This window comes from Ovis aries, chromosome 22, assembly GCF_016772045.2.
Source record: "Ovis aries strain OAR_USU_Benz2616 breed Rambouillet chromosome 22, ARS-UI_Ramb_v3.0, whole genome shotgun sequence".
In the NCBI taxonomy this organism is placed as follows: Eukaryota; Metazoa; Chordata; class Mammalia; order Artiodactyla; family Bovidae; genus Ovis; species Ovis aries.
The window spans coordinates 2,478,650-2,496,188 of NC_056075.1; the positions used below are offsets into that span (position 1 = coordinate 2,478,650).

General features: G+C 38.2%; 1 protein-coding gene across 28 annotated transcripts in view; it reads right to left on the reverse strand.

Annotated features, from left to right (window-relative positions):
• Nucleotides 1-355: 355 nt before the first annotated feature.
• Nucleotides 356-17,539, reverse strand: part of LOC132658402 (uncharacterized) — a 57,565-nt gene continuing 40,381 nt past the window's right edge. For 4 of the 28 annotated variants that reach the window (XM_060404604.1, XM_060404603.1, XM_060404600.1 and 1 more), the window contains 2 exons: nucleotides 11,880-12,017; nucleotides 2,150-5,435 (listed from right to left, as the gene is read on the reverse strand). In XM_060404604.1, the coding sequence (XP_060260587.1) occupies nucleotides 2,273-3,229 (957 nt within the window). In that variant the 5' untranslated portion in view covers nucleotides 3,230-5,435; nucleotides 11,880-12,017 and the 3' untranslated portion in view covers nucleotides 2,150-2,272. Of the gene's footprint in view, nucleotides 5,439-8,589; nucleotides 17,343-17,539 lie in introns of those variants that run through there. The other 24 variants (XR_009598022.1, XR_009598015.1, XR_009598017.1 and 21 more) reach the window with 13 other exon arrangements.

Here is a 17,539-nt window from a genome sequence, read left to right on the forward strand (position 1 = left end):
TGAGTCCACATGGAGAATAAGACCTCAGTGAGATATTGAAGTTTTGCAATTTGTGGATTTCCAATTTGGCTGGCCACAGATAGACCCTAATTCGCTTACTCTTTCCATCATTCATTCATTTTTAATATCTTAGTCTTTGGGTAATTAAGTGATTGGTTCTCAGGTCTATTGCCATTTAAATATACTAAGTATTGACCCTTGAGCTTTAGGATGATACTTTCTACTTCTTTGCTCAATTACCAAGGTAGCAGTAGAGATTTGTTTTTCTCCTAAGGATAATTATTAAAATCTGGAGATCTTGAGTCAGTTTCTTTACTACTTTAGTAGCACATTCAGATATACTAGCCAAGGCCTGTTGGATTAAACTGTTAGATTAATTTATTGTCTAGTTAACATTCCTTTAGAATCAGACAATTAAAAAGGATTGAAACTTTAAAATTATTTCAAAAGATGAATAGTTACAGGTTGGAAATAAACTACAAAAAGTAGGAAACTTGAGTAACTGGATCTCCTAGAAAACATTTACATCAGATGGTAAAATATCTAATCTTGTTGTTACAAATGAATTTCAAAGATGCAGAGCAGCTTTGTAAAGTTTTACTATAACAATCAGCAGCAACCAAACTGTGGTGTACACAAAATTCTCTACTACCATTTACACTTCCTTAAATTAACCCCATTTCTACTTAAAAATAATCCATCTGTGGTAAGACACAGTTTAATATATGAAAACACATTAATCTAGAAACCACAAGAGATATTTCCTTTGGAAAATCTCATAATACTTTCTTGTGAATTACTCTCTTTATGGTTTTCTGTTCATAATATTACCAAATTGTAATAATATCCTTTTTTCAATCCTAGAGTATAAGACTCTAGTTGATGCTGGAACCCATGCATTTTCTAACTTTGTGTTTGCAGTCTTCCACAGTGACTCTGGAAGCATACATACAAGATCAATGCTGTCAGGTATCTAGAATCAAAAACCAACCCCTCTGTTCACTGGCCACCTAAATACAGATCCGTTACTCAAAACCTCTGAGGCTAGCTGATTCAACTATAAAGTGGATACAGACTTACCACATCAACTATGTGAAAGGATTAGCTGATATAACATAAGCTGAGAATACTTTCTGACTCATAATAAATTATTATTGAATACTTATTAGTATGCAAATTTAAAACAATAATGCGAACCCATGTCCTCAGTTCAGTTCAGTTGCTCAGTTGTGTCCAACTCTTTGTGACCCCATGAATTGCAGCCCCATGAATTGATGGCTTCCCTATCCATCACCAACTCCCAGAGTTCATTCAAACTCGAATCCATCCAGTCAGTGATGCCATCCAGCCATCTCATCCTCTGTCATCCCCTTCTCCTCCTGCTCCCAATCCCTCCCAGGATCAGGATCTTTTCAAATGAGTCAGCTCTTTGCATCAGGTGGCCAAAATATTGGAGTTTCAGCTTCAACATCATTCCTTCCAAAGAACACCCAGGACTGATCTCCTTTAGAATGGACTAGTTGGATCTCCTTGCAGTCCAAGGGACTCTCAAGAGTCTTCTCCAACACCACAGTTCAAAAGCATCAATTCTTCGGTGCTCAGACTTCTTCACAGTCCAACTCTCACATCCATACATGACCACTGGAAAACCATAGCCTTGACTAGACAAAGTAATGTCTCTTCTTTTGAATATGCTATCTAGGTTGGTCATAACTTTCCTCTCAAGGAGTAAGCATCTTTTAATTTCATGGCTGCAATCACCATCTACAGTGGCTTTGGAGTCCCCCAAAATAAAGTCTGACACTGTTTCCACTGTTTCCCATCTATTTCCCCTGCAGTGATGGCACCAGATGCCATGATCTATAATTTTCTAAATGTTGAGCTTTAAGCCAACTTTTTCACTCTCCTCTTTCACTTTCATCAGAGGCTTTTTGGTTCCTCTTCACTTTCTGCCATAAAGTTGGTATCATCTGCATATGTGAGGTTATTGATATTTCTCCCGGCAATCTTGATTTCAGCTTGTGCTTCTTCCAGCTCAGCATTTCTCATGATGTACTCTGCATATAAGTTAAATAAGCAGGGTGACTATATACAGCCTTGACATACTCTTTTTCCTATTTGGAACCAGTCTGTTGTTCCAAGTCCACTTCTAATTGTTGCTTCCTGACCTGCATATAGGCTTCTCAAGAGGCAGGTCAGGTGGTCTGTATTCCCATCTCTTTCAGAATTTTCCAGTTTATTGTGACCCACGCAGTCAAAGGCTTTGACGTAGTCAATAAAGCAGAAATAAATGTTGGGTTTTTTTTGTTTGTTTGTTTGTTTTTCTGAAGCTCTCTTTTTTGATGAAACAGTGGATGTTGGCAATTTGATCTCTGGTTCCTCTGCCTTTCCTAAAACCAGCTTGAACATCTGGAACTTCACGGTTCATGTTTTGTTGAAGCCTGGCTTGGAGAATTTTGAGCATTACTTGACTAGCATGTGAGATGAGTGCAATTGTATGATAGTTTGAGCATTCTTTGGCATTGCCTTTCTTTGGGATTGGAATGCAAACTGACCTTTTCCAGTCCTGTGGCCACTGCTGAGTCTTCCAAATTTGCTGGCATGTTGAATGCAGCACTTTCACAGCATTATCTTTCAGGATTTGAAATAGCTCCACTGGAATTCCATCACCTCCACTACCTTTGTTGGTAGTGATGCTTTCTAAGGCCCACTTGACTTCACATTCCAGGATGTCTGGCTCTAGATGAGTGATCACACCATCATGATTATCCAGGTCGTGAAGCTCTTTTTTGTACAGTTCTTCCGTGTATTCTTGCCACCTCTTCTTAATATCTTCTGCTTCTGTTAGGTCCATACCATTTCTGTCCTTTATCGAGCCCATCTTTGCATGAAATGTTCCCTTGGTATCTCTGATTTTCTTGAAGAGATCTCTAGTCTTTCCTATTCTGTTCTTTTCCTCTATTTTTTTGCACTGATCGCTGAAGAAGGCTTTCTTTTCTCTTCTTGCTATTCTCTGAAACTCTGCATTCAGATGCTTATATCTTTTCTTTTCTCCTTTGCTTTTTGCTTCTCTTCTTTTCACAGCTAACAAATAGCTGTTAAGGCTTAGATATGGCAAATTATATCCTCTAACCCCTGAAGGCACACATGCGTGCACATATGCACGCACGCGCACACACACACACACACACACACAGACACACACACACACACGTTGATATATGGTCATACCAGTAGAATATAGATCCTTGATGCACTGGGATCATACCAATGGTAGATTGGTTGGGGTTACCGCTAATTTGTTAATATGTATGACATTCAATTCATGGGAATCCCAGGCTACACCTTCGTATCCATCCCTGTAGATGTGAAGGCCATAAATTAGTGCCACAAATCCACTGAGTTCCATACCAATCAGTCTCTAAGGGTAACAATAGACATAGTTCATAAAACACCCAGTCTTGTCTCATAATTAGCAGGTTGATCATTTTTTAGCATGATGTAACCATTCCCAACATAAAGGAGCTTTTAAATTCAAATGCCCATAGCCTGGTGTTACCCATGTAGATCCACCCCATAATTGTGGGATTTTTCCTTTTCATAGATGAGAGGTTTTTTTTTTTTTTTTTTTTTGAGACTTAGCTCATCAGTCTGAGTGAGTTTGAATGACCCTAAGAGAAAACTTAAATCTATGGCCAGCATCAGAGCAGGTATTATTAACTGGCCAGGTGAGAGGATCCCATCTAGTAATATCACGAAGATAGAACAGGACTGAACACTCTTCTAAAATAAATTTCCTAGAGGGTATCCAATCAGAGTCCTAGAGAACAGAAATCCACCAAGGTAACCCAAAAGTACTAAATAAAAGTAATTGGCCACAACTAAACAATTGGATTGAGTTTTAAACTAGCATAGAATTGTGTCCATGATAGAAAACATTTGACTGATAGGCATAGGTCCAAGGAATCAAGAACATAAATGATCATACAAGTCAAATCAGCATCTTGGGCAAGATGTCCACTTCTAATGTCATCTTCTTCGCATTCTGGTGTAGTTTCCTGTGTTTGAGCATTGTTTTAAGGTGAGTTTGAGGTCAGTAGCCCTCTCTATAGACCAGTCCAGCTTAGGGGCCTTTGGAAATGTGAGTTAATCCAAGAGTCAATTTACCTTCAGTTTCACTGGGCATGAGCTAGTTAAGAGTACCTGATAGAAAGGTCCTTCCATCCAGCTTGGAGACAGTTCGTTAAATTATGTCTTCTTCCTGTCTTGGTTGTGTGTGAGGCATCTGATCTTCAACCAAAGACAGATTACTGATATGTTTCAGAAACAACCCTACAGTGTACTTTAATAATTAAATTAAATTTTACCATAATATACCCTAACAGCACGGAGAAGGCAATGGCAACCTGCTCCAGTAATCTTGCCTGGAAAATCCCATGGATAGAGGAGCCTGGTAGGCTGAAGTCCATGGGGTCGCAAAGAGTCAGACATGACTGAAGAACTTCAATTTCACTTTTCACTTTCATGCATTGGAGAAGGAAATGGCAACCCACTCCATTATTCTTGCCTGGAGAATATCAGGGATGGGGGAGCCTGGTGGGCTGCCATCTATGGGGTCACACAGAGTCGGACACGACTGAAGTGACTTAGCAGCAGCAGCAGCAACTCTAATAGCAAAGAACTATTCAGGAAATGAGTGTTAGTAGATACTGACCTCCATTAACAAACAGGGATTTAACATTCATTGAAACATATCTTTCTCCTTAAAATCACTGTCATTTTTACCAAATATAATCAAACTAAGATCTGTTTGTAATATAGTTCTGGTCTTAATAAACTTGGCCTAATGATTTATATAACCATGATTAATCATAGACATTTTAGCTTTGCTGAGACTTTTTATAGAGTCTTCAGACTGAACTTTTAAAATAAAAACTTTCAGGGCTAGGAAAGTCATGCCAAAGTCTTATCACAGATTTTGCTAACATATCTAAAAAAAATTCCTCCCTTCTCATTTCATTTCAGTTCACACAGTCAGTCGTGTCAAACTCTGTGACACCATGAACTGCAGCACAATAGGCCTCCCTGTCCATCACCAACTCCCAGAGTTTACTCAAACTCATGTCCACTGAGTCAGTGTTGCCATCCCACCATCTCATCCTCTGTCATCCCCTTCTCCTCCTGCCTTTAATCTTTCCAAGCATCAGGATCTTTTCAAGTGAGTCAGTTCTTTGCATCAGGTGGCCAAAGGAATGGAATTTCAGCTTCAGCATCAGTCCTTCCAATGAATATTCAGGACTGATTTCCTTTAGGATGGACTACTTGTATCTCCTTGCAGTCCAAGGGACTCTCAAGAGTCTTCTCCAGCACCACAGTTCAAAAGTATCAATTCTTCAGTGTTCAGCTTATAGTCCAACTCTCACATCCATACATAACTACTGAAAAAACAAGAGTTTCACTAGACAGACCTTTGTTGGCAAAGTAATATCTCTGCTTTTTAATATGCTGTCTAGATTGATCATAACTTTTCTTCCAAGGAGTATGCATTTTTAAATTTCATGGCTGCAGTCATTTTTGTGCCCCCCAAAATAAAGTCTGTCACTGTTTCTACTGTTTCCCCATCTATTTGCCATGAAATGATGGGACCAGATGCCCATCAAGAAGCTTCCATAAGCTTCTTATCATTCTCCACCAGAGGGCAGACAGAATGAAAACCAGAATCACAGAAAACTAACCAATCTGATCACATGGACCACAGCCTTGTCTAACTCAGTGAAACTATGAGCCATGTTCTGTAGGGCCACTGAAGATGGACAGATTGTGGTGGAGAGTTCTGACAAAATGTGGTCCACAAAATGTGGAGAAGGGAATGGCAAACCACTTCAGTATTCTTGTCTTGAGAACTCCATGAACAGTATGAAAAGGCAAAAGATAGGACACAGAAAGATGAACTCCCCAGGATGGTAGGTGCCCAATATACTATTGAAGATCAGTGGAGAAATAACTCCAGAAAGACTGAAGAGATGGAGCCAAAGCAAAAACAAAACCCAGTTACGGATATGACTGGTGATGGCAGTAAAGTCTGATGCTGTAAAGAGAAATACTGCATAGGAACCTGGAATGTTAGGTCCATCAATCACAGCAAATTGAAAGTGGTCAAACAGGAAATGGCAAGAGTGGAGGTTGACATTTTGGGAATCAAACCTAAAGTGGACTGGAATGGGTGAATTTAACTCAGATGACGATTACATCTACTACTGTGGGCAAGAATCCCTTAGAAGAAATGGAGTAGCCATCATAGTCAACAAAAGAGTCCGTGTAGTACTTGCATGCAATCTCAAAAAAGACAGAATGGTCTTTGTTCATTCCCAAGGCAAACCATTCAATATCACAGTAATCCAAGTCTATGCCAAGTCTAAGCAGAAGAAGCTGAAGTTAAATGGTTCTATGGAGACCTACAAGACGTTCTAGAACTAACACCCCAAAAGATGTCCTTTTCATTTTAGGGGATTGGAATGCAAAAGTAGGTAGTCAAGAAACACCTGGAGTAACAGACATATTGGGCCTTGGAGTACAGAATGAAGCAGGGCAAACACTAATAGAGTTTTGCTAAGGGTGTTTGGTCATAGCAAACACCCTCTTCCAACAACACAAGAGAAGACTCTACACATGGACATCACCAGATGGTCAAAACCAATTTCAGATTGATTATATTCTTTGTAGGTAAAAATGGAGAAGCTCTGTACAGTCAGCAAAAACAAGACAGGGAGCTGACTGTGGCTCAGATCATGAACTCCTTATTGCCAAATTCAGACTTAAATTGAAGAAAGTAGGGAAAACCACTAGACCATTCTGGTATGACCTTAATCAAATCCCTTATGATTATACAGTGGAAGTAAGAAATAGATTCAAGGGATTAGATCTGATAGATGGAGTGGCTGAAGAAATATGGACAAAGGTTTGTGATACTGTACAGGAGATAGGAATCAAGACCATCACCAAGAAAAAGAAATGCAAAAAAGCAACATGGCTGTCTGAGGAGGGCTTATAAATAGCTGCGAAAAGAAGAGAAGCAAAAAGCAAAGGAGAAAATGAAAGATATTCCCATTTGCAGAGTTCCAAGGAATAGCAAGGAGAGATAAGAAAGCCTTCCTCAATGATCAGTGCAAAGAAATAGAGGAAAACAATAGAATGGGAAAGACTAGAGATCTCTTCAAGAAAATTAGAGATTCCAAGGCAATATTTCATGCAAAGATGGGCTCAGTAAAGGAGAGAAATGGTATGGACCTAACAGAAGTAGAAGATATTAAGAAGAGGTGGCAAGAATACACAGAAGAACTGTACAAAAAAGATCATCACGATGAAGATAATCCCGATGGTGTGATCACTCACCTAGAGCCAGACATCCTGGAATGGGAAGTCAAGTGGGCCTTAGGAAGCATCACTATGAACAAAGCTAGTGGAGGTGATGGAATTCCAGTGGAGCTATTTCAAATCCTAAAAGATGATACTGTGAAAGTGCTGCACTCAATATGCCAGCAAATTTGGAAAACTCAGCAGTGGCCATAGGATTGGAAGAGGTCAATTTCATTCCAATCCCAAAGAAAGGCAATGGCAAAGAATGCTCAAACTACTGCACAAATGCACTCATCTCACATGCTGGTAAAGTAATGCTCAAAATTCTTAAAGTCAGGCTTCAATAGTGCATGCTCTCTGAACTTCCAGATGTTCAAACTGGATTTAGAAATGGCAGAGGAACCAGAGATCAAATTGTTAACATCTGTTAGATAATCAAAAAAGCAAGAGAGTTCCAGAAAAACATTTTACCCAAACATATCAATTTTAGGAACTCCATACAGTTTCTAGGATATCTATATTAGTAACATTTACCATACAATATAACCCGAGACTTATTACTCACTTGACAATACTCCCCATGTTATTCTGTAAACAACATGAATGTAATTAGTGTAATATCTCTCTTTGTGATCTTTCAGGGGCCCTCTGAAGCATCCCAAAGTTAGCTAGAAATCTTCTTCATTAGAGTGATTTAGGAAGCTTTTCAACAAATACCAAAAAGGTTTAGAATACTCAGATAGGATCATAGGTCATTGTGAAACAATAGCTATTCAGTTAGCCGAAGTAACAATAAATGATTTCAGAACAGCTCATTTAAGAGAAATTTAAATCTATTATCAAAGGCATTTGAAGAAAAGGTGTTCTCTTAGAGAGAAAATCTAAATTCAAGTTTTTGCAGCAGCTTACTTTACTTAAAAGGTAAACTTGATTAACTCTATTTTAAACTTAGTCCTAATCAAATACAAAACTGTTTCCTCATGGTTCACTTTTCAAAAACCTTGTCACTTTCTGTACCCATTACTGTGTTTTCCATCCTAAAAAGCCACCTGTGATTCAGGCTTACTTCCTTTTCGCTTCACAAAATGCAATTCCATTCCTCATACATGAAAACACACTTCCTACTTCCCTTAAGCAATCAATAAATAACTTTTATATTAGAATTTTATAGATTAGTGAGCATAAATACCAGTTATAATTTCTAAAACCTTTTTTTTTTCCTTAGGAAGAACATTTTAGGATGGCACCAAACATCATTTATTTTTAATTGCAGATCTCTTTATGTTCTCCATAAGAGGAAATTTGTGTTTAATAGCAAATGTTTCAAAATCTTATTTTATTTGGAAATGACATAGCTATCCAATAGACTTCCAACACTTAGTTTAGTACAACCCTTAGAAGTTCAGGTTACGCCAATCTGGAGAGACTATTTTAAACACATATTCCTAAAGAGCATAATTATTTTTAATAGAGTCTATCTAAAGACTCATCTCATTTACATTTTTAGAAGTTTCTTCACTCAAGGTAATTTCCTTGCTGACAAACTTGCACCAGATATAGTAATTTTTAACTAATATTAAACCTGGGTACAATGAAAATATTCTGCTTAATGTTAATTACTCTTAGATTAGACATGTCTACATTATTTAAATCAACAAACAAACATTAATATCAGGTATTCAAAGCTGAATATTTCCAAGTTCACATGAACCTGAAATTTATTTACATTAATTTCTCTTGTACTTAGACTTATTTGATTTGTAAGGGCTTACTTTTTATAAAAGCCAATTAGATTACAGCTCATTTACAAACTGATCTCAGCAATCAGCAATATTATCAAAAAAAGAAAAGACACACACTCAGACATCAGTTCAGTTCAGTTCAGTCGCTCAGTCGTGTCCGACTCTTTGCGACCCTATGAATCGCAGCACACCAGGCCTCTCTGTCCATCACCAACTCCCGGAGTTCACTCAGACTCACGTCCATCGAGTCCGTGATGCCATCCAGCCTTCTCATCCTCTGTCGTCCTCTTCTTCTCCTGCCCCTAATCCCTCCCAGCATCAGAGTCTTTTCCAATGAGTCAACTCTTCGCATGAGGTGGCCAAAGTATTGGAGTTTCAGCTTCAGCATCATTCCTTCCAAAGAAATCCTAGGGCTGATCTCCTTCAGAATGGACTGTTTGGATCTCCTTGAAGTCCAAGGGACTCTCAAGAGTCTTTTCCAACGCCACAGTTCAAAAGCATCAATTCTTCAGTGCTCAGCTTTCTTCACAGTCCAACTCTCACATCCATACATGACTACTGGAAAAACCATAGCCTTGACTAGATGGACCTTAGTTGGCAAAGTAATATCTCTGCTTCTGAATATACTCTCTAGGATGGTCATAACTTTTCTTCCAAGGAGTAAGCGTCTTTTAATTTCATGGCTGCAATCACCATCTGCAGTGATTTTGGAGCCCCCCAAAATAAAGTCTGACATACATATATCCAAATATAAGAGATTCTATAGGTTTGCTTTCCAAACTTAGTTATGAATAAAAAATGGTTGGAATAAGATTTTAAAAGGCTTTGTTCCCCCTTTTGGTTTCAGGAATTACAGATGGTCTAGATAAGTGGTCCAGAGAGCTCTGGTCTAAAGGTATAAGAGGAGTTATTTCCTCTGGATAAGAATTCTTAAACAGATAATTTTTTTTTGTTTTCAAGCTTCCTCTGGAGTCTAAAGAATATTGTGACCACACTGTCAAAAATCATATTTTTTGTGTGTGACCATAGTTTTATAGCCAAATTTTAGAGCAGATAGCGCTCAACTTGACCCTAATAACAAGGGCAGATTGGTCCCAGCAGAGATTGTCCCTCTGGGGAAATAGGGGTCTTAGTTTGATCAGTTCCAGTCTGTTGATTACAGAAGGAAGTCCTGGATGAAAGGGAACTTCAGTTCATTTTATTATCCTATGTCAATAAATTATAATATTTTTAGGCCATTTTTCTTGTCATTGGATCATAGCTATAGATTCACCAGTCCAAAAAAAAGTTTTCCCCCACCCAAGGGGTTCCCAGGTGAAATGTGTAACCTTACAGTGAGCAGTTCCCATATTAGCTCCAGCAGTTTGTGTCAGATGTCTGTGCACTCAAACCAATCCAACAAAACCAAACCAAACTAGAACTTCATCAGCCAACTTCACACTCCAAATGAAACAAAAGATGCTCAAAAATCAAAAGCTAAGTGGCAAGAGTGCCCCCAAAAGATGTTAAAGAGATGCCCAGTAATCAAAAACTACACGGCATAAATGCCAAACATGAATTCCCAGTTCGACTAGACCTGCAACCTGGCAAAGTCAGTGCTAACAGCCTTTTTTTAGTTTTGATATAGTTTCAAGTAATTTCTTGTTGATTTTCTGTCTAGAAGTTACTTTATCATTTCCTATTTTAGAAACTTCTAGACACCAGTCAAAGCATGGCCGGCCTTTTCTAATTGTGTATGCAAAAATATCAGTTTTAGAATATGAAAAGAACCCCAATTTGGCCATTTTAGGTTGAGATCTCTTTAAGTATAATTTCTCCAATTAACTAGGTACGTGCATGTATGAGCTCCATACTTAATGTACACGAATCTGGCTAGAGTGTTAGTCAGAGACTGGCTTTCTGACACCCCTTGTGTTTCTGTTTTTGAGAGATTCTGTTTCCCATTTTAAGCTGAATTCATCAGGGATAAAAATCACGAATGAACTTGTATAGTGGGCCCATGTGCTGCTTGTGAGCTTAACTCTTCCAGGAGTCACCCCAGAGTCATTTCAGCTCCTCTTATGTGTCTTGGGTTCTGCCTCTGGCAATCTAAGACTACGGTGGCTGCTCAGGTCGCTGAATTGCCAGTTCTTATGTGTGACCCCCAAACAGGCAAGTATTTTAATTAATGAGTGAGTTTCCCTTTGGGACCACTGCACAGTATAAGGAAGTAGACCTCCACCACTCCCATAAATTTCTCAGTCACCTGAGAAAATCAAAACCAGCTGAGAGGAGTCTTCTCCCTTTTCTTCAGAGCAAAGCTCTCATTTATTTTCCTCACTTTTATCCTGCAAATTCTATAATGGCAATCAAATTGAGGAAAACTGTCAGATCAGCCTTTTACTTAACCACTCAGCCAAGACCACTCAGTCCCCTACAATGGAACGACCTCTGCATCTTTCAGCCGAGCCCAGGGCCCAGGGTTTTCCTTGATTTTTTTCCCAATTGAGCCCTCCTACCCAGTACCTTTCCACTGGGTGGGCAATTCTTCTGGCATCTTTCAGCCAGCCCCTCACCCTGTATCTTTTGACTGGGTGGGAATTTCTCCGTATCTTTCATTCAAGCCCTACTCATTGTCTAGATCACGAGTGGGTATGCCCCAAATGTTTAACCTGAGCCCCCCCCCCCGCCCCCGCCCCAGTATCCTTCGTACTGGGAGGGGGTTAGGTAACCTGCTCCACCACCAAATAAAACTCAGAATCTCAACCAATATGGGAGATTTGAAAACTAGGAGAGACTTACCCAAATCCGTCTGCACACCCCGAGGAGGCAGATGGGCGCAAGGGGCCACTGCTGGTACTAAAGCTCCAGTTCCTCCTGGAGTCCAGTCGAAGGAAGGAAGTCCACTCTGGGTCCCTTTGTGGTCACTGTAACTGTCGACTAAAAAAAGATGTACAACTTGAGAGTGGTGAGTTAAGGTTTATTTGAGGCAAAATGAGGACTGCAGCCTGGGAGGCAGCATCTCAGATAGCTCTGAGAGACTGCTCTAAAGTGTCAGTGGGGGAAAAGTCAAAATATAAGGCTTTGGTGAAGGGAGAGATCAGTGCCATAAAGCATTCATTTTACAGAAGGTTTTTGTTAGTCATGAGGATCTCTTGTCACCATAAAGGGATTTAGTGCTTCTCTAGATATGAGGAGATGCAAGGATTGAGATCATAAAATCGGTTCCTAAAAACATCCAACTATCTAAAGACCTGTCCCACCAGATTCCCTGGAGCACAAAGTGCCTCACTCCACCCTGAACTTCCTCAGGGGTTGTTGATGGTCAACAGCTATAGCAGCATGAGGTTCAATCTCTGTAGAGGCAGATGGTAAATGCCTTTGTTGCTGAGTCATTGGCAATGCTCTTGGTAAGTGCCAATTTGTAGTTGACACTTCAAAAGCACTAAGAGCAAAAAAGACATTGAGAAATTCTCTACAATCCTAATGTACATCTTATTTGGATGACTACAATAATTTTAACTGTAGTTAGGCTGAAGTCCATGGGCTTTCAAAGAGTTGGACATCACTGAGTGACTAGCACACACACTTAGGCTGAAGAGTTATTCTTCATAGGAATACAAATTCTTTAGGATATTGGGATACAAATTCTTAAGAAGAATAGGTTTCCACTGATCACTGTGATGATTTTCCTTTGATGATGTACTCCCTAAACAGATTATTATTCCAAAGAGAGGAAAGAAGCAAGTTTGAAAATTTAGGAAAGTTCTATAGAGCAGGTATTTCTAATCAGGATGTTATTTGGGGAGAAAAGCTTATAACCATCCCAAACATCTATGCATATGATAAATCATGTTGCATGTCTTTCTCTCTCTCTCCATTACTATCAAAGAGAGAACAAGTAAAAAATAGTCTTAATTGAATTAATAAGGCCTTCAAAGGATACTCTGATAGACATACCCATTAAATTAAAGGGCAGTCCTGCAAACGTTTTTGGGAAACGGAAAAGGTGTAAAAAAGGGTTTTAAGAAAGATTTTTTATATCCTTTTGGCATTCTCTTACCTAAATAATTTTTTCCTCCAGTGCCTCAGTTTCCTGAGCTACAAGTCCTGATGTAACAATCGCAAGAATGAACATTGCAAGGGCAAGAATTATGACAAAGGGTATTGTATCAGAATAAGTCATACGCTGAATAATAAATCAATTCTTGCATTTTCTTACTTTGTTATGTTAGTCAACTTTTCTACTGTTTTGGAAGAATTAAGAAGTAGAAAGATGATTTTGTGTGAAAATACAGAAAGATTTTATTCAATTCATGAAATACTTGCTGAATGTGCACACCTAAAGAAACAGTAAAGAAAACTGATATAATATGGTTTGCATATTATCAAAGACTAATCATCAAAGAATAATCTCCTCCCAGCTTTTCAAAGAATCAAAAAGTGATCTTCTCTCACTAAGAGATTATGATGGTCTTCTCTCCTACATCCAATGTAGAGTTAGGATCTAATGTAAAAATGTCAAATAAATTTTACATCTTAATTTTATACAAAGGTTCACAGAAAATCTATCGTTTTCAGATATAAAAAATTTAAATGCACCTGTGTCAGTTAGAAGGTGGTAAGAGTTCATTATCATATATTCATGCAGTCCAGTGCATTTATATGGAAATTCTCAAGGGGACCACAACTAAATAACTTAATATATAAGTAGTTTGAAATCATAAAACCAAAAGGACAATGCAACAAATCTATACAAGGCAAGGATTACTAAAAACTATGTGGGCATAAATTAATATGGAAATTAATATAGAATTTTGGATCTTTTCAAAAGAAAATAGAGGTTAAATGGTCTAAATTGAATTACTTAACTTTTAAATAATCTAATCTACATATCTGTACACTTTGTTATTAATATATGAAATTATAAGTGCCACTTAAACGGAAGATGTGTGTGTGTCTGGGTGTGTTTGAGTGTGTGTGGATATGAGTGGATAGACTAGGTAGATAGATAGATAATCAACTTCTCTAGTAGTCCAAAGTGTTTCTAAATAGAATATTTAAAAAGAGCTATGGAGAGAATAAGAAATAGATTTAAGGGCCTAGAACTGATAGAGTGCCTGATGAACTATGGAATGAGGTTCGGGACATTGTACAGGAGACAGGGATCAAGACCATCCAAATGGAAAATAAACGCAAAAAGCAAAATAGCTGTCTGGGGAAGCCTTACAAATAGCTGATAAAAGAAGAGAAGCGAAAAGCAAAGGATAAAAGGAAAGATATAAGCATCTGAATGTAGAGTGCCAAAGAATAGCAAGAAATAAGAAAGCCTTCCTCAGCCATCAATGCAAAGAAATAGAGGAAAAGAATAGAATGGGAAAGACTAGAGATCTCTTCAAGAAAATTAGAGATACCAAGGGAACATTTCATGCAAAGATGGGCTCAATAAAGGACAGAAATGGTATGGACCTAATAGAAGCAGAAGATATTAAGAAGAGGTGGCAAGAATACACAGAAGAACTGTACAAAAAAGAGCTTCACGACCTGGATAATCACGATGGTGGGATCACTCATCTAGAGCCAGACATCCTGGAATGTGAAGGCAAGTGGGCCTTAGAAAGCATCACTATCAACAAAGCTAGTGCAAATGATGGAATTCCAGTTGAACTATTTCAAATCCTGAAAGATGATGCTGTGAAAGTGCTGCACTCAATATGCCAGAACATTTGGGAAACTCAGCAGTGGCCACAGGACTGGAAAAGGTCAGTTTGCATTCCAATCCCAAAGAAAGACAATGCCAAAGAATGCTCAAACTACCGCACAATTGCACTCATCTCACATGCTAGTCAAGTAATGCTCAAAATTCTCTAAGCCAGGCTTCAGCAATATGTGAACCGTGAACTTCCTGATGTTCAAGTTGGTTTTAGAAAGGGCAGAGGAACCAGAGATCAAACTGCCAACATCCGTTGGATCATGGAAAAAGCAAGAGAGTTCCAGAAAAACATCTATTTCTGCTCCATTGACTATGCCAAAGCCTTTAACTGTGTGGATCACAATAAACTGTGGAAGATTCTGAGAGAGATGGGAATACAGACCACCTAACCTGCCTCTTGAGAAATCTGTATGCAGGTCAGGAAGCAGCAGTTAGAACTGGACATGGAACAATATACTGGTTCCAAATAGGAAAAAGAGTACGTCAAGGCTGTATATTGTCACCCTGCTTATTTAACTTATATGCAGAGTACATCATGAGAAACGCTGGACTGGAAGAAACCCAAGCTGGAATCAAGATTGCTGGGAGAAATATCAATAACCTCAGATATGCAGATAACACCAACCTTATGGCAGAAAGTGAAGAGGAACTAAAAAGCCTCTTGATGTAAGTGAAAGTAGAGAGTGAAAAAGTTGGCTTAAAGCTCAACCTTCAGAAAATGAAGATCATGGCATTCAGGAAATAGATGATGAAACAATGGAAACAGTGTCAGACTGTTTTTTTTTGGGGGGGGGGGGCTTCAAAATCACTGCAGATGGTGATTGCAGCCATGAAATTAAAAGACACTTACTCCTTGGAAGAAAAGTTATGACCATTCTAGATAGCATATTCAAAAGCAGAGACATTACTTTGTCGACTAAGGTCCATCTAGTCAAGGCTATGGTTTTTCCAGTAGTCATGTATGGATGTGAGAGTTGGACTGTGAAGAAGGCTGAGCGCTGAAGAATTGATGCGTTTGAACTGTGGTGTTGGAGAAGACTCTTGAGAGTCCCCTGGACTGCAAGGAGATCTAACCAGTCCATTCTGAAGGAGATCATCCCTGGGATTTCTTTGGAAGGAATGATGCTAAAGCTGAAACTCCAGTACTTTGGCCATCTCATGCGAAGAGTTGACTCATTGGAAAAGACTCTGATGCTGGGAGGGATTGGGGGCAGAAGGAGAAGGGGACGACAGAGGATGAGATGGCTGGATGGCATCACTGACTCAATGAATGTGAATCTGAGTGAACTCTGGGAGTTGGTGATGGACAGGGAGGCCTGGCGTGCTGGGATTCATGGGGTCGCAAAGAGTTGGACACGACTGAGTGACTGAACTGAACTGAATATCTTAGCCAAAACTTTTTCAAAGCTAATTCTTGAACACAGCTTTGTTATTGCCATCTGCTCTCTGATACAGGGAAAAAAAAAAAAAAAAAAGGAAAAGTATTTACTCTTATAGTGGTCACATTTTTTGGATGAAGACAGATAATAAGCAAAGAAATACATTTCTTGACATTTTTAGCAGGTACAAAAAGTATTGAATCAGAGCAATAAGATACTAATAAGTAGTATTCGTTATTTTAGCTAGGATAGTCAGGGAATGGATAATATGACTTAGAGGAATTAGGAAAGGGCTATTTTTGAAGAGGTATCTTTGAACTAAATGATGAAGAGAAGGTCTTGTAATGGTTTATAATGTTTCAAATAAATAAAAGTATGTCCAAAAACACTGGGGTAGGAAGGAGACTGGCATATTTGCAAAAAGAAAAAGGTTCATATATAGTTTTCCTGTATAGATGTGGCTTTGATACAGGGTTAAAAAAAAAAAAAAAAAAACTAAGGCTTTCACCCAGAGGACAAATTTAACTGATAATTTAATAAAATTTGCAATTTTAAGTTAATAACAACTTTGATGTCCCTAGTATTCATCTCTGCTATAAAATCATTTAATTTTAGTTTATCTTAATATATTTTCCTCTGTTTCACTGAATCTCAAAGCATGAGAGTTTGTTTATATATTGCTGTAACTGGTATCACAAAGATTGCATTCAATTGTCATTATATCATATTCTTTCAATATAAATTTATTTAATTGGATGTTAATTACTTTACAGTATTCTATTCTCTTCTAGTTTTGTCATTTTCCAAAATTTTATCTTCTAACAACATAGAATCTGTATAGATTTTACAAGGCTAAGACTGAAAAACAGAAAGTAGAATTGCCATAATGATAATTTCTAGAATAGCTGTTTTAACTTTTCTTTTGTGACAATTTGTAAACATTTGTACACTATAAGTATCTTCCCCAGAGAAAAGACTGATCTTCTATGTTCAAACCTAAAAAGATATACATATATACATCTTTCATCATTTTAGATTTTATTATCCTCTTGCCTCCACTAGACAACATAATGATCATACTCACAGAGACTCAAACCAAAAATAATATTGTTTGGTATTTGAAAGCGAGCACAGAGAACCACATAGTTGTGATGAGAAGACTTTCACAGGTGCCTAAAAGGAAATAATAGTATAGATTTACATTTTTCTCATTATTTCTTTCCAAATATTTGCTTCTGCTTGATCAATGTTAGCTTTCTCTTATTTCTGCACCCAGACACATGCAAATACCTGCACACATGAATATTAAAAAATCTCATTAAATATGTAGGTTATTAAGGGTAAGCAGATAGTTCTTCATGGATTTTATA